The sequence below is a fragment of the Chiloscyllium plagiosum genome, chromosome 13, assembly GCF_004010195.1.
Source record: "Chiloscyllium plagiosum isolate BGI_BamShark_2017 chromosome 13, ASM401019v2, whole genome shotgun sequence".
Classification (NCBI taxonomy): domain Eukaryota; kingdom Metazoa; phylum Chordata; class Chondrichthyes; order Orectolobiformes; family Hemiscylliidae; genus Chiloscyllium; species Chiloscyllium plagiosum.
Window position 1 is genome coordinate 80,828,469 of NC_057722.1, and position 24,185 is coordinate 80,852,653.

At 41.8% G+C, this 24,185-nt stretch overlaps 1 protein-coding gene across 1 annotated transcript in view; it reads right to left on the minus strand.

The window, feature by feature from the left end:
* LOC122556243 (collagen alpha-5(IV) chain-like) overlaps nt 1-24,185 on the minus strand; it is a 277,942-nt gene that overhangs the window by 202,483 nt on the left and 51,274 nt on the right. The window contains exons 2-3 of the mRNA XM_043702860.1: nt 6,880-6,936; nt 706-795 (exon numbers count right to left, since the gene is read on the minus strand). Of these exons, the coding sequence (XP_043558795.1) occupies nt 706-795; nt 6,880-6,936 (147 nt within the window). The remainder of the gene's footprint in view (nt 1-705; nt 796-6,879; nt 6,937-24,185) is intronic.

Here is a 24,185-nt window from a genome sequence, read left to right on the forward strand (position 1 = left end):
AGAATTTGCATGAGTAACAGGACTTCACTGAACTATCTTGATAACTTCGTGTAAAAAAAAAACACATTAAGATGGTGGAAGCATTAAAAAAAATATTACATTGGGTTCCATATCTAAAAAGAGTGTACGAGCCTTAGAGGGGTCCAAAGAAGGTTTCACAAGAGTGATCTCAGGGATGAAGGGTTGCTCATACGAGGGGTGGTTGAGGCCTAGGAGTCTGTACTCGATGGAATTTAGAAGGATGAGGTAGGATCTGATTGAAACTTACAGAATACTGGGAAGGTGCTGAATCTGTGGAACTCTTTGCTGCAGAAGGCTGTTGAGGCCAAGTCATTAAGTGTATTTAAGACAGAGATAGATAAGTCCTTCTTTGGTTAGGGGATCAAAGGGGCGAAGGCAAGAGAATGAGGCTAAGAAACATATCAGGCATGATCAAGTCTCAATGGGCTGAGTCGCCTATTTCTGTTCCTGTATCTTATGGTCTTACTGTAAAATGTGGTATAGAGAATGCGGGTCTAGTTTCTATCTCCCTCTACAAGCATATCATACATGTATTTAAAAAATTATTTAATTAGCATTGATCACTACTTTGAATGAGGCAGCCAAACACTTAATGACAGGGTAATTGTTGTAGTATTCTCCGTTATGACAAGCTCTGTTATTATAACTCCTTGTCTTTAACTAGTCTTTTTGGGACTGACTTACCTTAGGACCTTCCGGACCTCGAGGACCCTCCGTACCTGGAAATCCTGGAATTCCCGGTGGACCCTGTGCACCAGGGAAACCTCTTTCGCCCTGCCATGACATGGAAAAGGATTTTGAAGTCAATCTTGTGGAAGTACTTTAGAAGTTAATAGAATTAATACCAAAAAATCCTTTCACCATATAATATATACCTTAGTTTGCTGAGCAAGATTTTAAAAAAATCTCTTTATGTCATTGGGAAAGACAGCACATACCTTGCACAGTAACAGCATGAAATGGCTTTCCTACCTATTGATCAAATTATATTCAACCAGCCCACACTCACAAAGCATAAAAGTAATACCTACTGTTAGATGTGATTCCAACATTAGCAAGTACTTGCTGAACAATCTTTAGGATGCTGATAGTTACACTAATAATCAATTTAAGATAATCATTTAAATATATAATGTGACTCTCTTTGCTTGTTAGAAACTGCATACATTCATTCGCAGGAACCCATTCTCTGCAAACGAAGGGAAATTGTTCAAGTCTTGTGACTTTTTAAAAATTACCCAGAAGTCATGTATAGTCTGCCCCTTCTCCATTAGTTTCCCCATGGTAATGTACTGGCCAAGCAGAGCTCACTTGCCTTCTTGCATTTGTCTTGATCGGTGCAAGACAAAAGCTTCAGCTATGCTTTTCTTTTCGTCAGTAATCAAGTTCTGTAATAACAACCAAACGTTGATGACATTTTCAAAAATAAAACCCAAGTTGCAACTCAATTTTTAAAAAAAATACCTGTCAATTAATTTTAAGCAATTTATAGTCACTGGGTTGTTCAGAACTTGAGTATTGAGAAAATAGAGACATCTTGTTGAAATTTCTTGTTTTGCACTCATCAAGACATTCAATAGAATTGTAAGGCAAACAGCGTTTTATACTGTATGATAAGAGAATGGTGGCAAATTGACTCAGATTGGTAGCAGCATTGTGATAGAAAATACCCAGTTAAAGGATCACGGTCAGTTTACTATCAAGCTTAAGCTGTCAAGTTTAAAGTGGACAAGTTGATTCTCTTTGGTCAAGGCATTGCTCCAAGGAATGAACCAGAGAATGGTTGTTGCTTATTTTGTTAAATTGAAACAGGCATAGAGTTGTACAACATGGAAACAGACCCTTTGGTCCAACTCGTCCATGCTGACCAGACATCCTAAATCAAGCTTGTCTCATTTGCTAGCATTTGGCCCATATCCCTCCTAACCTTCCTATTCATATGCCCATCCAGATGCCTTTTAAATGTTGCAATTGTACCAGCCTCCACCACTTCCTCTGGCAGCTCATTCCATACATGCGCCACCCGCTGTGTGAAAAAGTTGCCCCTTAGTTCCCTTTTAAATCTTTCTCCGCTCACCCTAAACCTATGCCCTCTAGTTTTGGCCTCCTGCAATTGTACCAGCCTCCACCACTTCCTCTGGCAGCTCATTCCATACACGCGCCACCCTCTGTGTGAAAAAGTTGCCCCTTAGTTCCCTTTTAAATCTTTCTCCGCTCACCATAAACCTATGGCCTCTAGTTTTGGACTCCCCCACCCCAGGGAAAAGACTTTGTCTATTTACCCTATCCATGCCCCTCATAATTTTATAAACCTCTGTAAGGTCACCCCTCAGCCTCTGATACTGTAGGGAAAACAGTCCCAGCCTGTTCAGCCTCTCCCTATATCTCAAACCCTCCAACCCTGGCAACATCCTTGTAGATCTTTTCTGAACCCTTTCAAGTTTCACAATATCCTTCCTATAGCAGGAAGACCAAAATTGCACGCATTATTCCAAAAGTGGCCTAACCAATGTCCTGTACACCTGCAACATGACCTCCCAACTCCTGTACTCAATACTCTGACCAATAAAGGAAAGCATACCAAATGCCTTCTTCACTATCCTATCTACCTGCGGCTCCAATTTCAAGGAGCTATGAACCTGCACTCCAAAGTATGTTTGTTCAGCAACACTCCCGAAGAGCTTACCATTAAGTGTATAAGTGCTGCCCTGAATTGCCTTTCCAAAATACAGCACCTCACATTTATCTAAACTAAATCCCATCTGCCATTCCTTGGCCCCTTGACCCATCTGATCAAGATCCCATTGTACTGAGGTAACCTTCTCAGCTCCATCTCCAATTTTAGTGTCATCTGCAAACTTACTAACCATTCCTTTTATGTTCACATCTAAACCATTTTTATAAATGATGAAAAACAGAGGAACCAGCGCCGATCCTTGTGGCACACCACTGGTTACAGACGTCCAGTCTGGAAAGCAACCCTGCATCACTACTTTCTGTCTTCTACCTTCAAGCCAGTTCTGAATCTAACTGGCTCATTCTCCCTATATTCCATGTGATCTAACCTTGCTAACCAGTCTACCATGAGGAACCTTGTTGAAGTCTTACTGAAGTCCATACAGATTACGTCCACCGCTCTGGCCTCATCAATCCCCTTTGTTACTTCATCAAAAAACTCAATCACGTTTATTGGTCAGAGTATTGACTACCGGAGTTGGGAGGTCATGTTGCGGCTGTACAGGACATTGGTTAGGCCACGGTTGGAATATTGTGAGCAATTCTGGTCTCCTTCCTATCGGAAAGATGTTGTGAAACTTGAAAGGGTTCAGAATAGATTTACAAGGATGTTGCCAGGGTTGGAGGATTTGAGCTATAGGGAGAGGCTGAAACAAGCTGGGGCTGTTTTCCCTGGAGCATCGGAGGCTGAGGGGTAACCTTACAGAGGTTTACAAAATCATGAGGGGCATGGATAAGGTAAATAGGCAAAGTCTTTTCCCTGGGGAGGGGGAGTTCAGAACTAGAGGGCATAAGTTTAGGGTGAGAGGGGAAAGATATAAAAGAGACCTACGGGGCAACTTTTTCACACAAGGGTGGTACGGGTATGGAATGAGCTGCCAGAGGAAGTGGTGGAGGCTGGTACAATTGCAACATTTAAGAGGCATCTGGATGAGTATATGAATAGGAAGGGTTTGGAGAGATATGGGCCGGGTGCTGGCAGGTGGGGCTAGATTGGGTTGGGATATCTGGTCAGCATGGATGGGTTGGACTGAAGGGTCTGTTTCCATGTGGTACATCTCTATGACTCCAAGTTATTAGAGGGAATTCTGAGGGACAGGATTTACATGTATTTGAAAAGGCAAGGACTGATTAGGGATAGTCAACATGGCTTTGTGCTTGGGAAACCATGTCTCACAAACTTATTCATAGAGTTTGTGAAGTCATCCATTTTGGTAGGAGTAACAGTAAAAAGGACTATTGCTTGGATGGTAAAAATGCTGTTCTGCAGAGGGTCCTGGGTGTCCTTGTGCATGAATCAGAGAAGGTTGTTCTGCAGGTACAACATGTAAGGCAAATGGAATTTTGTCCTTCATTGCGAAAGGAATTAAGTTTAAAAGCAGGGAGGTTATGTTGCAGCTGTATAAGGTGCTGGTGAGGCCACACCTGGAGTACTGTGTACAGTTTTGGTCCCCTTACTTAAGACAGGATGCACGAGCACGAGAGGGGATCCAGAAGAGGTTCACTACGTTGGTTCCAGAGTTGAGAGGGTTGGTTTATGAGGAGAGACTGATTAGACTGGGATTATATTCATTGGAATTCAGAAGAATGAGGGAGGATCCTATAGAAACATATAAAATTATGAAGGGAATTGATAAGATAGAAGTAGAGGCGATGTTTCCACTGGTGGGTGAAACTAGTACTTGAGGGCATAGCCTCAAGATTAGGAGGAGCAGATTTGGGACTGAATTGAGAAGGAACTTCTTCACCCAGAGGTTGTGAATCTGTGGAATTCCCTGCCCAGTGAAGTAGTTGAGGCTTCCTCATTGAATGTTGTTAAAGCGAAGAGAGTTTATATGAATACGGTGAGAGGGCGGGTAGGTGGAGCTGAGGCCATGAAAAGATCAACCACAATCTCACTGAATGGTGGAACAGGTTCGATGGGCCAGATGGCCTGCTCCTGCTCCTAGATCTTATGTTCTGAAGTCCTCGAAACTGCTAATACCCCTGCTTCTCATTTGTAATTTGTTAAAGCATATGAAAGTCCTTTTTCTGAAGTAGGGCTTATGCCCGAAACGTCGATTCTCCTGTTCCTTGGATGCTGCCTGACCTGCTGCGCTTTTCCAGCAACATATTTTCAGCTCTGATCTCCAGCATCTGCAGTCCTCACTTTCTCCTGAAAGTTCTTTTCCCTGATTTCTGATACATTAATGTTCTCTGCAGTGAATGCACTTGTAATCTTTCCCTGAGATTTCTCTGAGAGATTGTTCCCTAATGATACCTTTCTAATTCTTCCAATATCTCTGCTCCTGATATTTCTCCCTGGACAATTTCCCATTTAATTATAAAGTGATATAATCCCTGCCTGTATATTTTTATCTTCTTATTGAACTGATCCTCTTGCTCATAGTGAGATCTCCACTTTATTGATTGATTTGGTTTTGGAATGTCTGTAATAGATCACACTGATTTGAACAAATAAGAGTACATTAGTACATTACTGTGCCTGTCTGTCGTAAATGATCCCATTCCCTTCCTCCTTACAGTGATTCCTAGACACTGGAATTACCAGACCTAAATGTACATTACAGACAGAACAATTAACTTTATGATTGAACTCAAACTTATAATCATCCAGGCAGCGAGTCATTACCAGTGTCCATTGTGTATCTGGATCTGGAGATGACCAATCCTCCCCAGGCTGCAATGATTTTAGTGAGGTGGGTGTCTGCAGCTTAGACCAGGTAAGAACAGTTCTGAACTTTGTGAATTCATTTGAATAGCAGAGGTAAGCTTTTAGAGTATTAAGGTATTGCTCTGGAGTTGATCCCAGGACATCTTTTGGGGTGGTAAGGTGTCTTTTGGTGGAAGTAAGGTACTCTTTGAGAGAAGTCAGTTACCCTTTGGCATTCTTATAATGAGAACATGACTGTGTGTAAAGAGAGTATGATCTCATTGTGACTTGTCAAGTTATCAAAAAAACTGACAAGACCTTAAAGAATAGTCAAAGAGTTGTCAAATCTGTCAAAACATGTTTGATAGTGATCTGACAAAACTGTTGAGGCATTTAAAACTACAGGCCAATTGACCTTTGGAAAAAATAAAAAAGGAAACTTGTTTTCTATTTCACACTATCTGTAGACATCAGCTTGAAGATTTCAATTGCTGGATTCATGATGCATGACTGATTTGACAGGGATCCATTATCCCAGTGGAGTTCCTTCCATTTCAGGTTGCCTTCAGTTGTGGTTTGGGGGCCCATGGAGATAGGCACCTGAACTTAGGCATCATGGCTTTTTATGGATGAGACATGGAGACTCAGGTGGGGGAGGGAGGGGGGTGATGGTGGTGAGGACAGAAGGGATGTTAATCTTTATTTTAAAACTTTGGGCAAAATGCTGGGGCTCCATTGTCACCCATCCCACCTGCACACTGGGCATTCTCCTCGGCTGCATTTCCCTTGACTTCCAAATCAAGTCTTCCACCCTCCTTTTCACACCAATGTTAGGAAGTTTGTATAGCCATTTTTAAAGGATGGGTTTTAGCCAGCAATTCTCCTGTCTCTGGGCACACAATCCAGAGGATCAGTATCAGTACATTGGTATTCCTGTGATTCTCTCTCAATGAGTGCAAGGTGAAAATCTTCTTTGGGATGTCTCTTTTCTCCAGCATTCCATTCTGTTCTACCGAGAGATGGTATCATTTACAATACTGCTTCTCTGAGGTTTACAGTAAAGCTATGGGGCAAAGTTAGGGACACTGCAGAAACTTTGTCCCCCATCTAACAAATCACAGCAACAAGTAACAATTTGGACTAAGTACCAACACACTGCCTCCAAGACAGATAGAGAAAGAAGAATATTAAAATAAATTGTCATCATTGTCTGTTTTCAAACATAATTTCCTTTGTAGCATTAGGTATGAAATGTAATCAGCTCATGCTAAGACTTTACAGGATCTGGCTCTGAGCCATAGCAGAATCATACAGTAGCAATCTTTACCTCGTAGACAGTCAATGTAAAAGGTGCAATAATTTGAAATGTTACTGAATTCACGTATTTAATTTAGTTAACTTAGATTGCAATTGGCAGTTCTTAAGTTATGAACTGTCTATTGGTTAACAATGAACATTGAATATCTTACCTTAGTGCCTTTTACTCCATCACAGTGACATTTTGATTTACCACTGCATGTACAGGCCTAGAAGGAAGAGACAGGAAAAAACATAAGAAAAGCACATAGTTCATAAATATTAAACTTTACAGAACTCTGTAACCTAGTCAAGTGGAATTAAGCATGAGGATCACTGGAAACAAGTCATTTGGAACGAAGTATGAAGGTCAAACAATTATTAGATTTAACATAATGAAGTGCTTTCTGATGCTATTGCGCAGTTTTTGGGAATCCAATGTCAACTTGACTGTTAAAGAGGAAAATGAGCATATTTTTCTGTGATGATGCAGCACTTGTTAAATATGTAAACAGCATCTAGTGGCAGAACATCAGTATTGCACATCTACTTGTTTAAATAATCTTAACTGCTTCTTTGTGGCCTCTGAGATAAGTTTGATATGTGACTGGATCTGTCATTGCAAAAAATTGCATATAAATACCAGCAGTACTCTCCAACCATAGTGTGCTAAGAGACATTGCAGTAAAGTCCTAGCTCTCAGTGTTAGGTGAACATCAGTCCACAAATATCTGTTCCCTCCTTCACTGATGCTCAGTAGCAGCAGTGCGTACCATCTACAAGATGCACTGCAGAAATTCACCAAAGATCCTCAGACAGCATTTTATAAACCCATGAACACTTCCATCTAGAAGGACAAGGGTAGCAGATACATGGGAACACTGCTACCTTCAAGTTCCCCTCCAAGCCACTCACCATCCTGACTTGGAAAATATCACCATTCCTTCACTGTCACTGGGTCAAACTCCTGGAATTCCTTCCCTAAGGGCATTGTGGACAACCTATAGCAAGTGGACTGGAGCAGTTCAAGAAGGCAGCTCACCCCCACCTTCTCAAGGGGCAACTAGGGACGGGTAATAAATGAAAGCACAACCAAAGATGCCCCTGGTCCATGAGTGACTAAAAAAAGGTCTTTGACATATGAAGTAACGCGAAAAACTTATTATGGGAGCTGGCTGTTCATGTCATTTCAATGAAGCCCAAGCCTGGAAATGGTCATATTCTCCCCAGGGTGGCCTTGGGAAGGTGGCAGGTCATTTTGCCAAATTCACACCTGGTTTCGGTGGAAGTCAAAGATTCTCAGTTTCTTCACTCAGGCATCATTTGCACGCATTCAATTATTCGTTAATTCCCTTTCCTCTGTATAGTGTCACTGATCTTCACTAGGGTATTTGATTGGATTGAAATGCAGTTATGCACAAGTCTCTGACTTAGTTTGCCACAATCATGTGACAACTACCATGAGGCAAACATCTCGTATGGAGATATTGAAAGCTTCACTTCCATAAAATCCTCATGTTAAACAACATACTGCTGGGTTATACGCTTGAAACACTATTTAAAAACAAATTTAGTTTTGATGAAAAATTATTGCAAAGGAAACTGTAATATGCCCACAGGTGGTGTGAACTTTTCCTTCACTCATCATTTTTTCCTTATTGTTTTTATACATTCATAGGATGTGGGCATCACTGGCCAGGTCAGCATTAATTGCCCATCCCACATTGTCTAGAAAGCATTTAGGAGTCAAACTGTGTGTTTGGAGTCACATGTGGCAGATGAGGACAGCCAATTTCCTTCCCTAACCAACATGAGTGAACCATATGGGTTGTGAATTCAAAAGTCACTATCTATTACAACAAGATTCAAATCTGGATCCCCAGAACATTATCTGGGCCTCTGGATTAATGGTCTAGCAATATTACCACAAGCCAACTTGAAAATGCAATGTAAATGCAATTGAGATGTTACTAATTCTGCCCAACCTTGTCCATCACTGCACTTTTGACTATTGTTACCTTTTATATCCTACTTCCCATTTGTAAAAAAATCATCAGAGGGCATGTTTTGAGCTTTCTTTCTTTAACAGTCACAATAATTGGTGGTGCTGGCTCGAAGGGCAGAATGGCCTACTCCTGCACCTATTGTCTATTGTCATAAATGGTTTGGTTCTGTGACACTTTAGATTAGATTAGATTCCCTACAGTGTGGAAACAGGCCCTTAGGCACAACAAGTCCACACTCCGAAGACTAACCCACCCAGACCCATTCCCCATATTTACCCCTGACTAATGCACCTAACACTATGGGCAATTTTGCATGGTCAGTTCACCTGGCCTGCATATCTTTGGACTATGAGAGGAAACCCACGCAGACACGGGGAGAATGTGCAAACTCCACACAGACAGTCGCCTGAGGCAGAAATTAAAAAAAAAACAAACGTCAACAGATTTCCCCTTTAAATGCTCCAGGTGAACAGAAATATCTTTAGCTGAGCCAATTCTGGGCAGCAGGCTTAGGAGTATCATTATTACTGTAAATTGTGCAAACGTTAGTCATCAGAGAGGCAGGCAAATTATCCTTGGCTGCCATGTCATCTCACCTGCCTGCCCACAAGCTTTATTTAGAAAGTGAGTGAAAATTTATTGCTGGTGATGAGGATCACACCTATTGAAGGCCTGAGGGAAACATCATGTTATTTTTCTTCAGGAGGTCTGACGGAAGTAGCAGCAATTTACCTGGACAGTGTCAGACCTCCTGTCTAATTAAGGCACCAGGAGGGAGGACATCAATCCCCCTTTAGCTGCCACACAGAGTCTGGGCAGATCTTGATCATCATTGTCACTAGGAACAACTGTAGTTGAATTACTGGAAACAGGAGTGGGTTCAATTCATGAGGAGGTCATGACTGACCAATAGGGCCAGTTACCAGATACAAGAGCAGCAAGAGGCCCTCAGTGAGGAACCCTCCTGGATAATCCCTCAGTCAAGCAGCGATGCCTGTGTACAAGAAACCCAGCTACCCACCCAACTTCCAAATACCCATTACCCTCAGCTTCCATACCTCAACCTTCTAAACCCCCAGCAAGATCAATTGGGCAGCTTTCTGGAGAGCCAGGAGACCCATACAAACGTGTTGTAATCCCCAAGCCAACATTAAAGCTCAGTAGATCCAATTGGTTTTAAGTAGCACATTAACAAACTTGATTACTTTAATCCTGCTGCTAGTGGGCAGATTTCCCATATCAAGCTCTTTCTGTCACTCACTAAATGTAGGACAGCTTTCTCATCCCTCCCCCGGGTAGCCAGGTACATGGCCCCTCTTTTCCACTGGGTTCCATTAACTTCCACCCACAAGAGTTCCTTATGGTAGCTGTAAAATAATTCTATTTGGCAAGTATGCCGCACAAAGGGAGGACGTCATGATTGAAGTCAGGTCCTTGTGGCCATGTAACGTCATGGTTAGGAGTGTTTGGATTTCATTGACAGTTTGCTGAACGGTTATGAGCCACTCTTGATCCCCTGGCCCAGCATTCACATTGGTTCTGTATAAAATTACGTGAATTCATGAAATCATTTGCCTTTTGCCTCAGGTTGCCATGTAACTGTTCAGTAATAAGGAATGGCATCATTAATCAGTCTTCTCATATACTGCCCAGTAACTTGCTGCCTGTTTCCCTGTTGTTTCTGTATAAATCTGCCTGTAAGTACACAGCGGCAAATATCAGAGAATCAAAAGCGGTAATTCATGATGACCACGGTGGCCTAGGTATTATGTTTAGTAAGAGGGCCATCAGGGCATGGGTAACTATGAAGAAAGCTACCTACGAAGGTTCAGTGATGTCTGAGACATGGTTTCTCCCCTCCTTTCTGACTGCAGTTTGAATCAGCAGTGAGGGTAACAGGGTGTCTTAGTGTGCAGCACCAGTAATCCCAGTAAGCAGATGTGTAGCCAATTATACAGCTCATCAGGAAGTTAAGAACAGATACTATCCTTCACTTTTAATTTATGTTTTCAGATGTTGAAATACATGGTTGTTTTTGATTAAGAAATAAGTTAAATTAAAGTGAAATAGATCTGAAAAATATATTTGTTAAACAATGCAAGCTTTTTTGATTATGGTGGAGAAATTTGATCTTTCACAAATATAAAATACATTTTCAGAGCTTATGTTTAATAATAATTGTGAAATTAGCATTCTGTTGGCAAACAGGTAGCTTTCTTCATAGTTAGCCATGCCCTGCTATCCCTCTTACTAAATGTAATATCCAGGCCACCGTGGTCATCATGAATTACCACTTTTGATTCTCTGATATTTGCCATTGTGCACCTTGGGGTGGCACTGTGGCTCAGTGGTTAGCACTGCTGTCTTACAGCGCCAGGGACCCAGGTTTAATTCCTGCCTCGGGTAACTGTCTCTGTGGAGTTTGCACATTCTCCCCTTGTCTGTGTGGGTTTCCTCCAGGTGCTCCAGTTTCCTCCCACAGTCCAAAGATGTGCAGGTTGGGTGAATTGGCCATGCTAAATTGCCCATATTGTTAGGTAAATTAGTCAGGGGTAAATATAGGGTAGGGGAATAGGTGTGGATGGGTTACTCTTCGGAGGGTCAGTGTGGATTTGTTGGGCCGAAGGGCCTGTTTCCATACTGTAGGGAATCTAATCTAAAAAACCAGCAGTAATTCATTCAATAGTGTTTAATTATTTTTTGCCAGGTGTTTATAGTGAGACTAGCAGCATAAGTGTGCAAGTTTTATTTTGTTCAATAGATTCTCTACTAATCAGACTCTGGGAAGGACTTCAACAGCACAACCTGTACAGACTCACTAACACTATGTTAATCTGTGCATGTGTTGACTCCTGAAGTTGATCTCTATTTCAGTGAAGTGATGACTGTTGACAGTTTTGTCATCATAACTATCCATCATGTCCATACCCTTTCTTGTTCACCCCACCATCACAAGCTGCATGCCTCTCTCTGTCTCTCTCTGCTAAAAGGCAATGCAAGGCAGAGACTGGTATCCTGTAACTGAGCACTAAACTTCATGTATACTAAAAAGCAAAGTAAAATATACAGAAACAATGTAAAGTATGTGGAGTGTGAAGTAGGTGAATGCTAAAAAAGCATAGATGCTTTTGGTGTCAATGATGTATTGTATATGCATGTCTGTGTGTGTGTACCTGTGTGAGTGCATGTCTGTATGTATGTTGTCTGCATGCGTGTGTGGGTCTGTGTGTGTGTACACATGCATGTGTGTATGTCTATCTGTTTGTGTGTGGCTGTGTGTGTGTCTGTGCAACTGGAGGAAGCTTGAAAATTATAGATACCTCTAAGTTTCAAGCAAAAGTTGAAAGCTGGATAACGAGGTGGGGCTGGATAATGTGGTGAGGTTGGATAATGCGGTGAGGCTGGATAATGCGGTGAGGCTGGATAATGCGGTGAGGCTGGATAATGCGGTGAGGTTGGATAATGCGGTGAGGCTGGATAATGCGGTGAGGCTGGATAATGCGGTGAGGCTGGATAATGCGGTGAGGCTGGATAATGCGGTGAGGCTGGATAATGCGGTGAGGCTGGATAATGCGGTGAGGCTGGATAATGCGGTGAGGCTGGATAATGCGGTGAGGCTGGATAATGCGGTGAGGCTGGATAATGCGGTGAGGCTGGATAATGCGGTGAGGCTGGATAATGCGGTGAGGCTGGATAATGCGGTGAGGCTGGATAATGCGGTGAGGCTGGATAATGCGGTGAGGCTGGATAATGCGGTGAGGCTGGATAATGCGGTGAGGCTGGATAATGCGGTGAGGCTGGATAATGCGGTGAGGCTGGATAATGCGGTGAGGCTGGATAATGCGGTGAGGCTGGATAATGCGGTGAGGCTGGATAATGCGGTGAGGCTGGATAATGCGGTGAGGCTGGATAATGCGGTGAGGCTGGATAATGCGGTGAGGCTGGATAATGCGGTGAGGCTGGATAATGCGGTGAGGCTGGATAATGCGGTGAAGTTGGATAATGCGGTGAGGTTGGATAATGCGGTGAGGCTGGATAATGCGGTGAGGCTGGATAATGCGGTGAGGCTGGATAATGTGGTGAGGTTGGACAATGTGGTGAGGCTGGATAATGTGGTGAGACTGGATAATGTGGTGAGGCTGGATAATGTGGTGAGGCTGGATAATGTGGAGAGGCTGGATAATGTGGTGAAGTTGAATAATGCAGGGAGGCTGGATAATGCGATGAGGCTGGATAATGCAGTGAGACTGGATAATGCGGTGAGGCTGGATAATGTGGAGAGGCTGGATAATGTGGTGAGGCTGGATAATGTGGTGAGGCTGGATAATGTGGTGAGCCTGGATAATGTGGAGAGGCTGCATAATGTGGTGAGGCTGGATAATGTGGTGAGGCTGGTGGGGTTTGCTGCTGCCAATTTAGATGGGCACTGGTGAAGGTGACTGGTGGTGGTGGAACGGGCTGGGACATTAGTTTGGAAAAGCAGCTGGATGGTGGACTGGACAAGAATTCAGCGAGCTGTAGCTGCTAGGTACACACTCTGATTGACACAGTGAGAATTTGTGTCCTCTAGTTTTTCCAGGAAGGAGAGGAGAATTGGATATGGGATCTTAATAATATGCCAATTCATGGAAATAAGGTAGTCATCACTAATTGGAACTGATGGACTGCATCCAAGGATATTAAACAGCTACAGATATAGTGGATGCACTGGGAGTAATTTTCCAGGAAAGCTTAGATTCTATAAAAGTGCCAGAGGATTGAAAAACTGTAAATGTAACACCTTTACTTAAAGAGAGAATGACAAAAATCAGGTAGCTATAGATCAATTAGTTCAATGTCTGTTATTGGGAAAATGTTAGTTTCTATGTACCATAAAAGGTGTAATAGCAGAACATTTAGAAATGCGTAATATAATCAAGCAGAGGCAGTATGGCTTCATGAATGGAAAATTATACCTTATAAATTTGAGTGGTTATCAAGCAGGATAGATAAAGGGTAAGTAGTGGATGTAATATATTTAGATTTCCAGAAGAAGTTGATAAAGGTAATATATTCAACAACTTAATAAGATAAAAGCCCATGATATTGGAAGTGGTACAATAGCATGTATAGTGAATTGGGTCAAAAATAGAAGACAGTGAGTTAGAATAATGGGACCATTTTCAGAATGGCGATCTGTAACTAGTGGAGTGCCACAAGGATCAGTGCTGGGACAACATTTATTTATGATACATATTATTAACTTGAATGAGGGAAGTGAATGTTCTCTAGCCATTTGGCAGATGCCACAAAAATAGTTGGGAAGGCAGGAAGTGGGGGTGACACAGAGAGTCTGCATAATGTGGGAAAATGTGACATGATGCATTTTGGAAGGAAGAAAAGAGTAACTGAATATTTTTTTTAAATGGAGAAAGACTGCAGAAAGTACAGAACAGAAAAATTTGGATGTCCTTGCCCATGAATCACAAATGGATAGCCTTGAAGCAATTGGGAAGACAAATGGAATGTTAGCCTTTATTTCAATGGGAATGCAGTATAAAAGAAGTAGCTTTGCTAAAAATTATGAAAGACACTAATCAGACTATAGCTGAAATATTGTGAACAGTTTGTGTTCCTCATCAGAGGAAAAATACACTGGCATTGGAGGCAATCCAGAGAAGGTTCAGTTGGTTGATACCAGGTATGGAGGGACGTTTATGAGGAGGGGTTGAGTAGATTGAACTTGCCCTTATTGGAGTTTAGTACTATGAGACCTTATTGAAACATACAAGATTTTTTGCACACTTGGCAGGTTAGATGTGGAAATGTAGGTTCCCCTGTGGGAGAGTTAAGGACGAGAGGAAATAATCTCTGAATAAAGGGGCACACATTTAAAAGAGAGATGAGGGAAGATTTTTTCATTCAGTGGGTAGGGAGACTGTGGTATTCTTTATTGTAAAGGGCTGTTGAGGCTGGATCATTAAGTACATTCAATGTTGAAACAGACAGTGAACAGATGATTATGGGGGAAAGACAGGATGATGTAATTGAGGTGAGCCATGATCTCATTGAACAGTGTACCATTCACAATGGACCAAATAGTCTACTTCTGCTGCTATGTCTTACGTCTTATAATAACAAAGTTCTGAAGTCAGCATTTAAAGCTTGAGGAGAAAATTGCATAACTATTTCTTGATATCATGATTCTGATTTTTTCATTCTGTCTCTATTTTTCAACCTATCTTACTTTTGCTTATTCAGCACATTGGAGGGGAAATTTCCACTCAATGTCTGTCTAACTAATGCAACATGTATATGATTGCTATCATGTAATAAACAGTATCTTATTCAAGACAACAGCCACTTCTTGCTTATGCTCAATTGTTGGCAGAAAACCCTAAAGCGTCAAGCATTCAGTAGTAGGCACCCCAACACCATAATTCGTTGTTACAGTGGGGCCCGGTCACAGTTTAACACCTCCTAACCCCATGCCCTGATGTTCCAGGATTGATTCAGATGGAAGTAAAGACAATCCTCGGCAGTACCTTGACAGTCCCTTCATTGGTCAGTCAATGTTATCTTAAGCTGACTTAGGAACCTGCACCTGTAATGAGGCATTGACATTGTAATAACTGTGTCCCTTAACATATTCACGGCCTCGCAACATGATCATTTGCTTTCTGTAACAATGCAGCAGGTTAAGGCCAATCAATTTGCCTGCATCGATGACCTTAATGGGTCACAGGTGGTTCAAGTGACTGTGAGGGGCTAGTCATTCAGATCCCTGGAGCACATTTTAGATTCCAGGGCCATATGTTATCAAGAACGGATACCTGATGTGTGTTCCACACTTGATAGATTGATTGCATATCAACATAGGAGGCAGCACATGAGGAAAATGTGCACTACCAGTGTTCATGATACAATAAGGCCTCAAAAATGGTTTTACTTTGTGATCTTTTCATTAAGAAATTGGAACAAGTCAATAATGCTCCAGTTGCAGGTTGTAAAAGAGAGACCTGTCTGACAAATCAAATATGATGCTGTAGGCTGTTTCACTCAATGCTATGAGAGCGTATTTATCTCCTGTCCCAGCTTGCTACAGGTCATCGATATTCAGTGCACCTCTCTGCCATTTTACATTAAAATTTAACATCAAACAGAACAGTACAATGCTGCTGATCCCTGTCACTGTGATGCCTGACTCTGTGGTGTGGCTCAATGAAGCCATCATTAAATGTACTGACTTGAATGATGATTTCTTTGTTGCATTATTGACAAGCATCATAGCTACTTAAACTACGAACACAGGTTTCATACGTTTCAAGAGGGCATTGGATGAGTATTTGGTTAAAAATAAAGTGTAAGGGCAAGGGGAGAAAGAAGCAGATTGGCACTTGGTAATGGTGCTTATTTAACTAGTATAGACAGCCTAGTCGGATAGCCTCCTTCTGCACCGTGACAATTCTGTGATCTATTGATTGCGTAGGCATACAATAACAGATTATTAACCACACAAGATCTTGTTTCAGTTCATGGTAAACACTGGCTTGCCCATGTAGGTACCTTGAGAAACTCAAGTCAAAGTTACAGATGCTACTCAACCAAAAAAGGAAGCAAGAAACAAAATTATATCATTCGATGTCTCAAAGCACTTCACAGGCATTGAAATGTAATCACTTTCGTTATACAGAGAAATGAGTTACTGTGATTAGCATGATCTCATGCACTGCTGAAAATGTGTTGCTGGCAAAGCACAGCAGGTCAGGCAGCATCCAAGGAACAGGAGAATCGACGTTTCGGGCATAAGCCCTTCATCAGGAATGAGGAAAGTCACTTTCCTCATTCCTGATGAAGGGCTTATGCCCGAAACGTTGATTCTCCTGTTCCTTGGATGCTGCCTGACCTGCTGTGCTTTACCAGCAACACATTTTCAGCTCTGATCTCCAGCATCTGCAGACCTCACTTTCTCCTCGATGATCTCATGCACATCAGTTTTCACTTAATCGGCCATTATTGATTTCAGTTGAGGAAGAAACTCCTCTTTTTCACAGAAATATAACCTGATTTTTTAAGATCAAACCTCCAACAATGCAGCATTCCTTCAATCTCACAATGGCTGGCTTTCATTAGACTCACAATTATCGCAGCGGTAGTTCAATCCCCTCCTTCTGATTGAGAGGTATGATTGCTACTGGCAGGCCAAACTGACATGTATGAAGTTCATGCATACTTCCTACATGGTACACAGGATGTTGATGCATGCATCTTCTGAGAGCTGCATGACACATTACTTTGCAGCTGTCTCCTATATTTATAATTGTTCAAATGTGAGGAAAAACGTCTGAAAGTTTGACTCTTGCAGAGCATTTGATACTACAGTTAATTGATCTTAAACAAAAGGATGTTAATGTTATCTGTTTGCAACCAAATGGTGAAAAGTTCGGTGAGGTACACTTGTGAAAAATAAATGTGATTGCATTGGTGTTTGCTGCCTATAAGGAACAGATTTACTGCTGTCTCTAACATGTTTGTACTTCTCCTCTCTCACCTCATAAGATATTGTCAGTGTTAATGTTCTTTAGCGTCATGTTGGTGATGTGGAAGAGTGTTGGCATTGAGAAATAAGCAGTTGTGGCTACAAAAAACTTGGCAATGACCTTGTTAAAAAAAAAATCATTTAAGTTGGACAAAACAAGAGCATCAGGAGCCTTTAGGTCATGAACTAGTTCCGACATGATAAGGAGTGAATTGAAGGCGACTTCAGCAGAAAATGGTTATCAGCTGCTTATCACTAAACGCCTGAAAAGCATTTACATGTAACTTTCTGTAGTTCCTGCTCTCTACAAGAGTATTAATTAGTTAATTTTCATAAATTAAATGTTTAAATAATTTTATGAATATTGAATTTTAAACATTTAGTAGTAAGATACTGAGACCAAGAGGCAATGTTTCAAGATCAATTTTGTTTAAAACAATTCTCAACATTTAATGCTAGTGCTTACACAAGTCTACAAAAATCTAAACTATGAGCTGAATCTCAGGACTTATTGGTTAAGTGAGTATGTTTGGACTGATCCTTAGACTGAGGCCTCGCGGTCTTTCTCACTGTATTTCTCATTATATCTTGCCAAGCAGGAATCTTTAACTACCAATCCCAACCCTCACATCTGATTCTAGCCCCATCTTATCATGTGTCTGGAACAACATGTCGTTCACCAGATATCCATCATTGACCAGCATCTTTGGCACCTGTATCTTTAAAAGACTGTTGTGCACACAGACGAGCGTTGGCATTCTAAAGCTGCCTTGCTCATTTTAGGACATTTACAGAAGGAGTGGGAGAAGGGGAAGGTGTCACTGTGATTCTGTGGCAGGGACCTGGAGGTCCACGTTGAGAGAGTGATGCAAAGGAGAGGTGCCCTCTTGCCATAGGGCTGCCAGAAGAAGCTGTACTACCAGACCTTGGCAGCCTGATCCGAGGTCACCCATTGGGTCATTGCTGTCTCTACGGTGCAAAGGAACAGCCAGCAGTGCCATAAAAGCATCAACAACTCTCCTCTGTGTCAAGGTAAGTGCCAAATTCATCTTTTTGTAACCTCACACTTAACCTCTATGAACCACTGCATCCACCTCCCACCAATGCTCATACTCTGCCAGTCTCTCTATTGCCTGCAAACTCCTCCCTCACTCACTATCATTTCACCCTAACATCCCACAACACTAACTCTGCATGGCCTTTGCGCTGCCTCTTCACTCACTCACTTCATCGTCTTTCGACTACCTCCACCGGCACTATCAGCTGTGATGCCTACTTTCATACAACATTCAGCATAGAATAGGCCCTTCGGCCCACCAAGTTTTCCTATCTGGTTCTGAATTTCTAATCCTGCAATAATACCAGTACATTAATGTCTTTCCTCTGTTCCATAGCTTTCTGCAATCTTTCTCTAAGTAGTAATAGTCAGCTCCCCTATTCTTCCTGCCACAGCATATAACCTCACATTTCCCCACATTATATTCCATCAGCAATGCTTTTGATCATTCGCTTAACCTGTCTATGTTCCTATGCAGAAATTCTGTGCCATTGTCACCACTAGACTTTCCACATTTTTGCATCTTCCACAAACTTGGCGATAGAACTTTGACTTACCTCGTCCAATTTATTAACATTTTTTGTAAATAATTCCTTGCCCAGCACAAATCCCTGTGACACTCCAGTATACACAGGCTGTCATCCTGAAAACACCCTCCTTATTCCAATTGTCTGTTATTTGTTAGTTAGACAATCATCTTTCATGAAACATTACACCAAGGAATAGTATGAGAAAATCCCTCGTGATGATAAGCATGGGAACCAGGGATTTAGATAAACCCTTTCCCTTCAAGCTTATGGTACTTGGCACATTGGCAATATAAGTGTCGAAAAGTGTGGCGTTGGAAATACACAACCAGTCAGGCAGCATCCAAGGAGCAGGAGAATCGAGGTTTTATGCAAAGTCCTTCATTAGGATTCGACTCCGAGCTCCAGCATCTGCAGTCCTCAATTTTTCCCACTCCACATTTGCAACATAATGTCATTATCAGATATCATAGAATCCCTACACTGTAGAAGCAGACCATTCGGTCCATTGTGTCCACCTTGACCCTCTGAAGAGCATCCCAACCAGACTTACCCCCCTAGCCTATCCCTGTAACCCTGCATTTCCCATGGTTAACCCACCATGTGCTAGCCTGCACATCCTGGACACTATAGGCAATTTAGAATGGCCAATCCACCCTAACCTGCACATCTTTAGACTGTGGGAGGAAACTGGAGCACCTGGCGGAAACCCACACAGACATGGGGAGAATGTGCAAACTCCACACAGACAGTCACCCATGGGTGAATTGAACCCAGGTCCCTGGTGCTGTGAGGCAGCAGTGCTAACCACTGACCCACCATCTATAAGTAGATTTTAAAAACTTAATAAATAGTGACATAAATTACAAAAGGAGTGAGCTAAGAACCCTCTGAAGTTTAGAAGAATGAAAGAAAATTTAATTGAGGTATATTAGATGGTAATGGAGACTGACATAGTAGACATAGAGAGGATGTTTCCCTTTGTGGGACAATCTAGAATGAAAGGTCATGGTTTTAGGGTAAGGGGTAACAATTTTAAACAGAGCTGTGTAGAAATGACTTCTCTCAAAGGGTCATAAATCTGTGCAATTCACTCAGCCACACTGCGGTGGATGTTGGGACATTGAGGAGGAGACAGACAGAGGTTTAATAAGTATTGGGCTGAAGGATTATGGAGTGTGGGCAGGAAAATGGAATTGACGCTGAAAGTAGATTAACCGTGATTGTATTAAATTGCAGAGCAGACTGAAGGAGCTGAATGACCTCCTCTTGATGTTTATGGCAATGGAAAGCCGCTGTAACTAGTGTGTGCAGTTTTCGAAAGGACATTCAACTCATGGAAGTTTTTTTAATTAATTCATGAGATGTGGACATCATTGGCTAGGCCAGCATTTATGGCTTGTCCCTAATTACCCAGAGGCCATTGCCGTGGGACTGCAGTTACATGTATGAAAGGCCACGTATCGATCTTTGCTGAAGGGCATTAATGAACTGAATGTTTCTCCTGACAATTGACAATGGCTTTATTATATTCCAGATTTTTAATGAATTCAAGTTCCACCATCTGCAATGGCAAGTTTTGAACTCAGGCCTACACCTGGATCTCTGAATTAATTCCTGATGAAGGGCTTTTGCCCGAAATGTCGATTTTCCTGCTCCTTGGATGCTGCCTGACCTGCTGTGCTTTTCCAGCACCACTCTAATCTAGACTCTGATTTCCAGCATCTGCAGTCCTCACTTTCGCCTCTCTGAATTAAAAGTCTAGTGACAATATCACAAGGCCATCACTTCCCCATCCAATGTCAAGTCTTCAGGATGATATTAGCAGTGCTATTCATAGCTGTTATTATTAACAGTAGGTAGTTTCCATTGCAAAAGAGAACGACAGGAGATTTAACAGAATCTTAGGCAAGCAGATAGCTCTTGAACAGGTGATTAGTGAAGCAACACTTCCTCTGAGAGGTTAGTGCCCGGGCTGGGGATGGGTGACAATTTAAAATTAGTACTAGAACAGTTTGAATGCACGTTCACAGTAATTCATTGCGGCAGAGTTGTTTCAATGTGGATTGCTTTGTCACAGGAAATATTTAATAAGGGACTATTCCATCTTTGAATAGGGAGGAGCTGAGAAACATTTGAAGCAGAGAAAAATTCACGACTATAAAGAAATTGAGCATGAAAGTAGGATTAGGTTTGAATTTCTTAAACAAAAAGGCATAAAGTATTATTTTTAGTTTGTAAGGCAGAATGAGACCAGACTCCAAAACATCAAAAAATGCAACTGTCAAACTGTCAAAAGTCATAATCTTTGAGGAGGAATATGACCACTGAAAATAAATCTCATGCCTTGAGCACTCACCATTCCTTTCAATGATTCTTACCATTGTAAGTGAGTCTCCATCAAACAAAAGGACATTAGCTTGCATTTAGATTCCCACTGAAAGATAATCATTTTGTCTACTTTGCTTCACTCATTCCCCCCTCCCCAATAAAAATGAACAAGCGCTGGGTATAGTTTTGCTTTAAATTATGATACCTCTGTGCCTCCCTGTATTTTCAGTCCAGCTTTATGAGTACATGGGTCATGTGAGATGTATTCAGGGCTATTTTTGAGTTGCCAGCTTTTTTTAAAAGGCTGAGTCAACTTATTAAGCTGCTTGCTAGGTTATACTAAATTTCTAAGTGATGTTTACACATTCAGGATAGATATCAATCTTACACTGAGTCTTTATTTAAATAAATGTTGAAAAACAGTGGATGCAGCACCAATCCTCTTTGGTTTAGAGTCATAAAGCCAGTGAAATTCTCGCTATAAGAGCCTCTGAGTGATATTAGCTCACTGCAGCCTCTAGCCTGGTAATAGCTTCATATGGATCTAAGGAGATATGAAACTGGCACATTGCAGGTTTCATTCTCTCAACTGTACTGACAAAGTATAATTTGCCGGCTGTTGGGATGAATTTATTCATGGCTTCTTTAGGAAGTAGACAACCTTTATCCTGCTCCTAGTTCTTAAGTGACAAGAATTTAAAACAAGCATCATTCAGTTTAAAAACATGTATGCCTTTTTAAAATACTGACATTTTAAGCATTTGTACAGTAATCTGAGTAGTTTCTGGGTTCTGTCTTTTGACTCCTCATTTATAGCTCATTCCTCATTCACTGCTTCAACAACTTGCCCAGGTCTTGCTGGAGCTTGGCATCTTGCAGCATGCACAGTCAGACATTTCCTCAATCATTCAGTTCAAAATGCTTTGATGCTATAACCTGTAGGAGGTGCGATCAATAATGAGGTTATTACAGAAATTAGATATCTGGAGTCTGAGTAAATTCAGGAGAGACAGTGTACCTCCATAACCAATGAGATTTAATGATTATGAGAGAAGCAGACAAAATAAATCTTGAATTGAGAGAGAGTTAAAAAATAAACAGCAAGGAAAAGAAAAGATTTAAACTGGCCAATTTTGACAGCATCAGGCAAGAACTTTCAAAAGTTGATTGGGGGCAGACATTTGCAAGTAAAGGGATGGCTGGAGAAATGGGAAGCCTTTAGAAATGAGATAACGGGAGTCTGGAGACAATATATTCCTGTTTGGGTGAAAGACAAGGGTAGCGGGCTTAGGGGATGCTGGATAACTAGAGAAATTGAGGCTCTGGTCAAGAAAAAGAAGGAAGCATCTGTCAGGTATAGACAGCAGAGGTTGAGTGAATCCGTAGTACAGTATAAAGGCAGTAGAAGTAGAAATCAGGAGGGCAAAAAGAGGACATGAGATAGCTTTGACAAATAGGGTTTAGGAGAAACCAGTGGGATTTTAGAAATACACTAAGAACAAAAGGGTAACTGGGTAGAGATTAGGACCCCTCAAAGATCAGCAAGGCGGCCTTTGTGTGGAGGCTCAGGAGATGGGGGAGATACTAAATGAGTATTTTGCATCTATGTTTACTGTGGAAAAGGACATGGAAGATATAGAATATAGGAAAATAGATGGTGACATCTTGAAAAATATTGAATTATACAGGAGGAAGAGCTGGACCTAAAATGCTTAAAGACAGAGACAACCTTGGGACCTGATCAGGTGTACCCTAGACCTCTGTGGAAAGCCAGGGAAGTGATTGCTGGGCCTCTTGCTGAGATATTTGTATCATCAATAGTCACAGGTGTGGTATTGGAAGGCTGGAGGTTGGCTAACCTGATGCCACTGTTTAAGGAAGGTGGTAAGGACAAGCCAGGGAGCTATAGACCAGTAAGCCTGACATCGGTGGTGGGCAAGTTATTGGAGGGAATCCTGAGGGACAGGATGTACATGTATTTGGAAAGGCAAGGACTGATTAGGGATAGTCAACATGGCTTTGTGCGTGGGAAATCATGTCTCACAAACTTGATTGAGTTCCTTGAAGAAGTAACAAAGAGAATTGATGAGAGCACAGTGGTGGATGTGATTTATCTGGACTTCAGTAAGGCATTCAACAAGGTTCCCCATGGGAGACTGGTTCGCAAGGTTAGATCACATGGAATACAGGGAGAACTAGCCATTTGGATACAGAACTAGCTCAAAGATAGAAGACAGAGGGTGGTGGTGGAGGGTTGCTTTTCAGACTGGAGGCCTGTGACCAGTGGTGTTCCATGAAGATTAATGCTGGTCCACTGCTTTTTATCATTTAACTAAATGACTTGGATGTGAACTTAGGAGGAATGGTTAATCCGTTTGTAGATGACACCAAAATTGGAGGTGTAGTGGACATTGAAGAAGGTTACCTTAGAGTACAATGGGACCTTGATAAGATTGGCCAATGGGCCGAGGGGTGGCAGATGGAGTTTAATTTAGATAAATGTGAGGTGCTGCATTTTGGAAAGGCAAATCTGGGCAGGACTTATACACTTAATGGGAAGGTCCTGGGGAGTGTTGCTGAACAAAGAGAGTGGACATTCATAGTTCCTTGAAAGTGGAGTCACAGGCAGATAGGATAGTGAAGAAGATGTTTGGTATGCTTTCCTTTATTGGTAAGTGCATTGAGTAAAGGAGTTGGGAGGTCATGTTGTCGCTATACAGAACATTAGTTAGGCCACTTTTGGAATACCTTGTGCAATTCTGGTCTCCCTGCTATTGGAAGAATGTTGTGAAACTTGAAAAGTTCACAAAAGATTTACAAGAATGTTGCCAGGGAGAGGCTGAATAGGCTGGAGCTGTTTTCCCTGAAGATTCAGAGGCTGAGGGGGACCTTATAGAGGTTTATAAAATCATGAGGGGCATGGATAGGGTGAATAGCCAAGGTCCTTTCCCCAGGGTGGGGAGTCCAAAACTGGAAGGCACAGCTGTACGGTGAGAGGAAGAATATTTAAAAGGGATCTCAGGGGTAACATTTTAACACA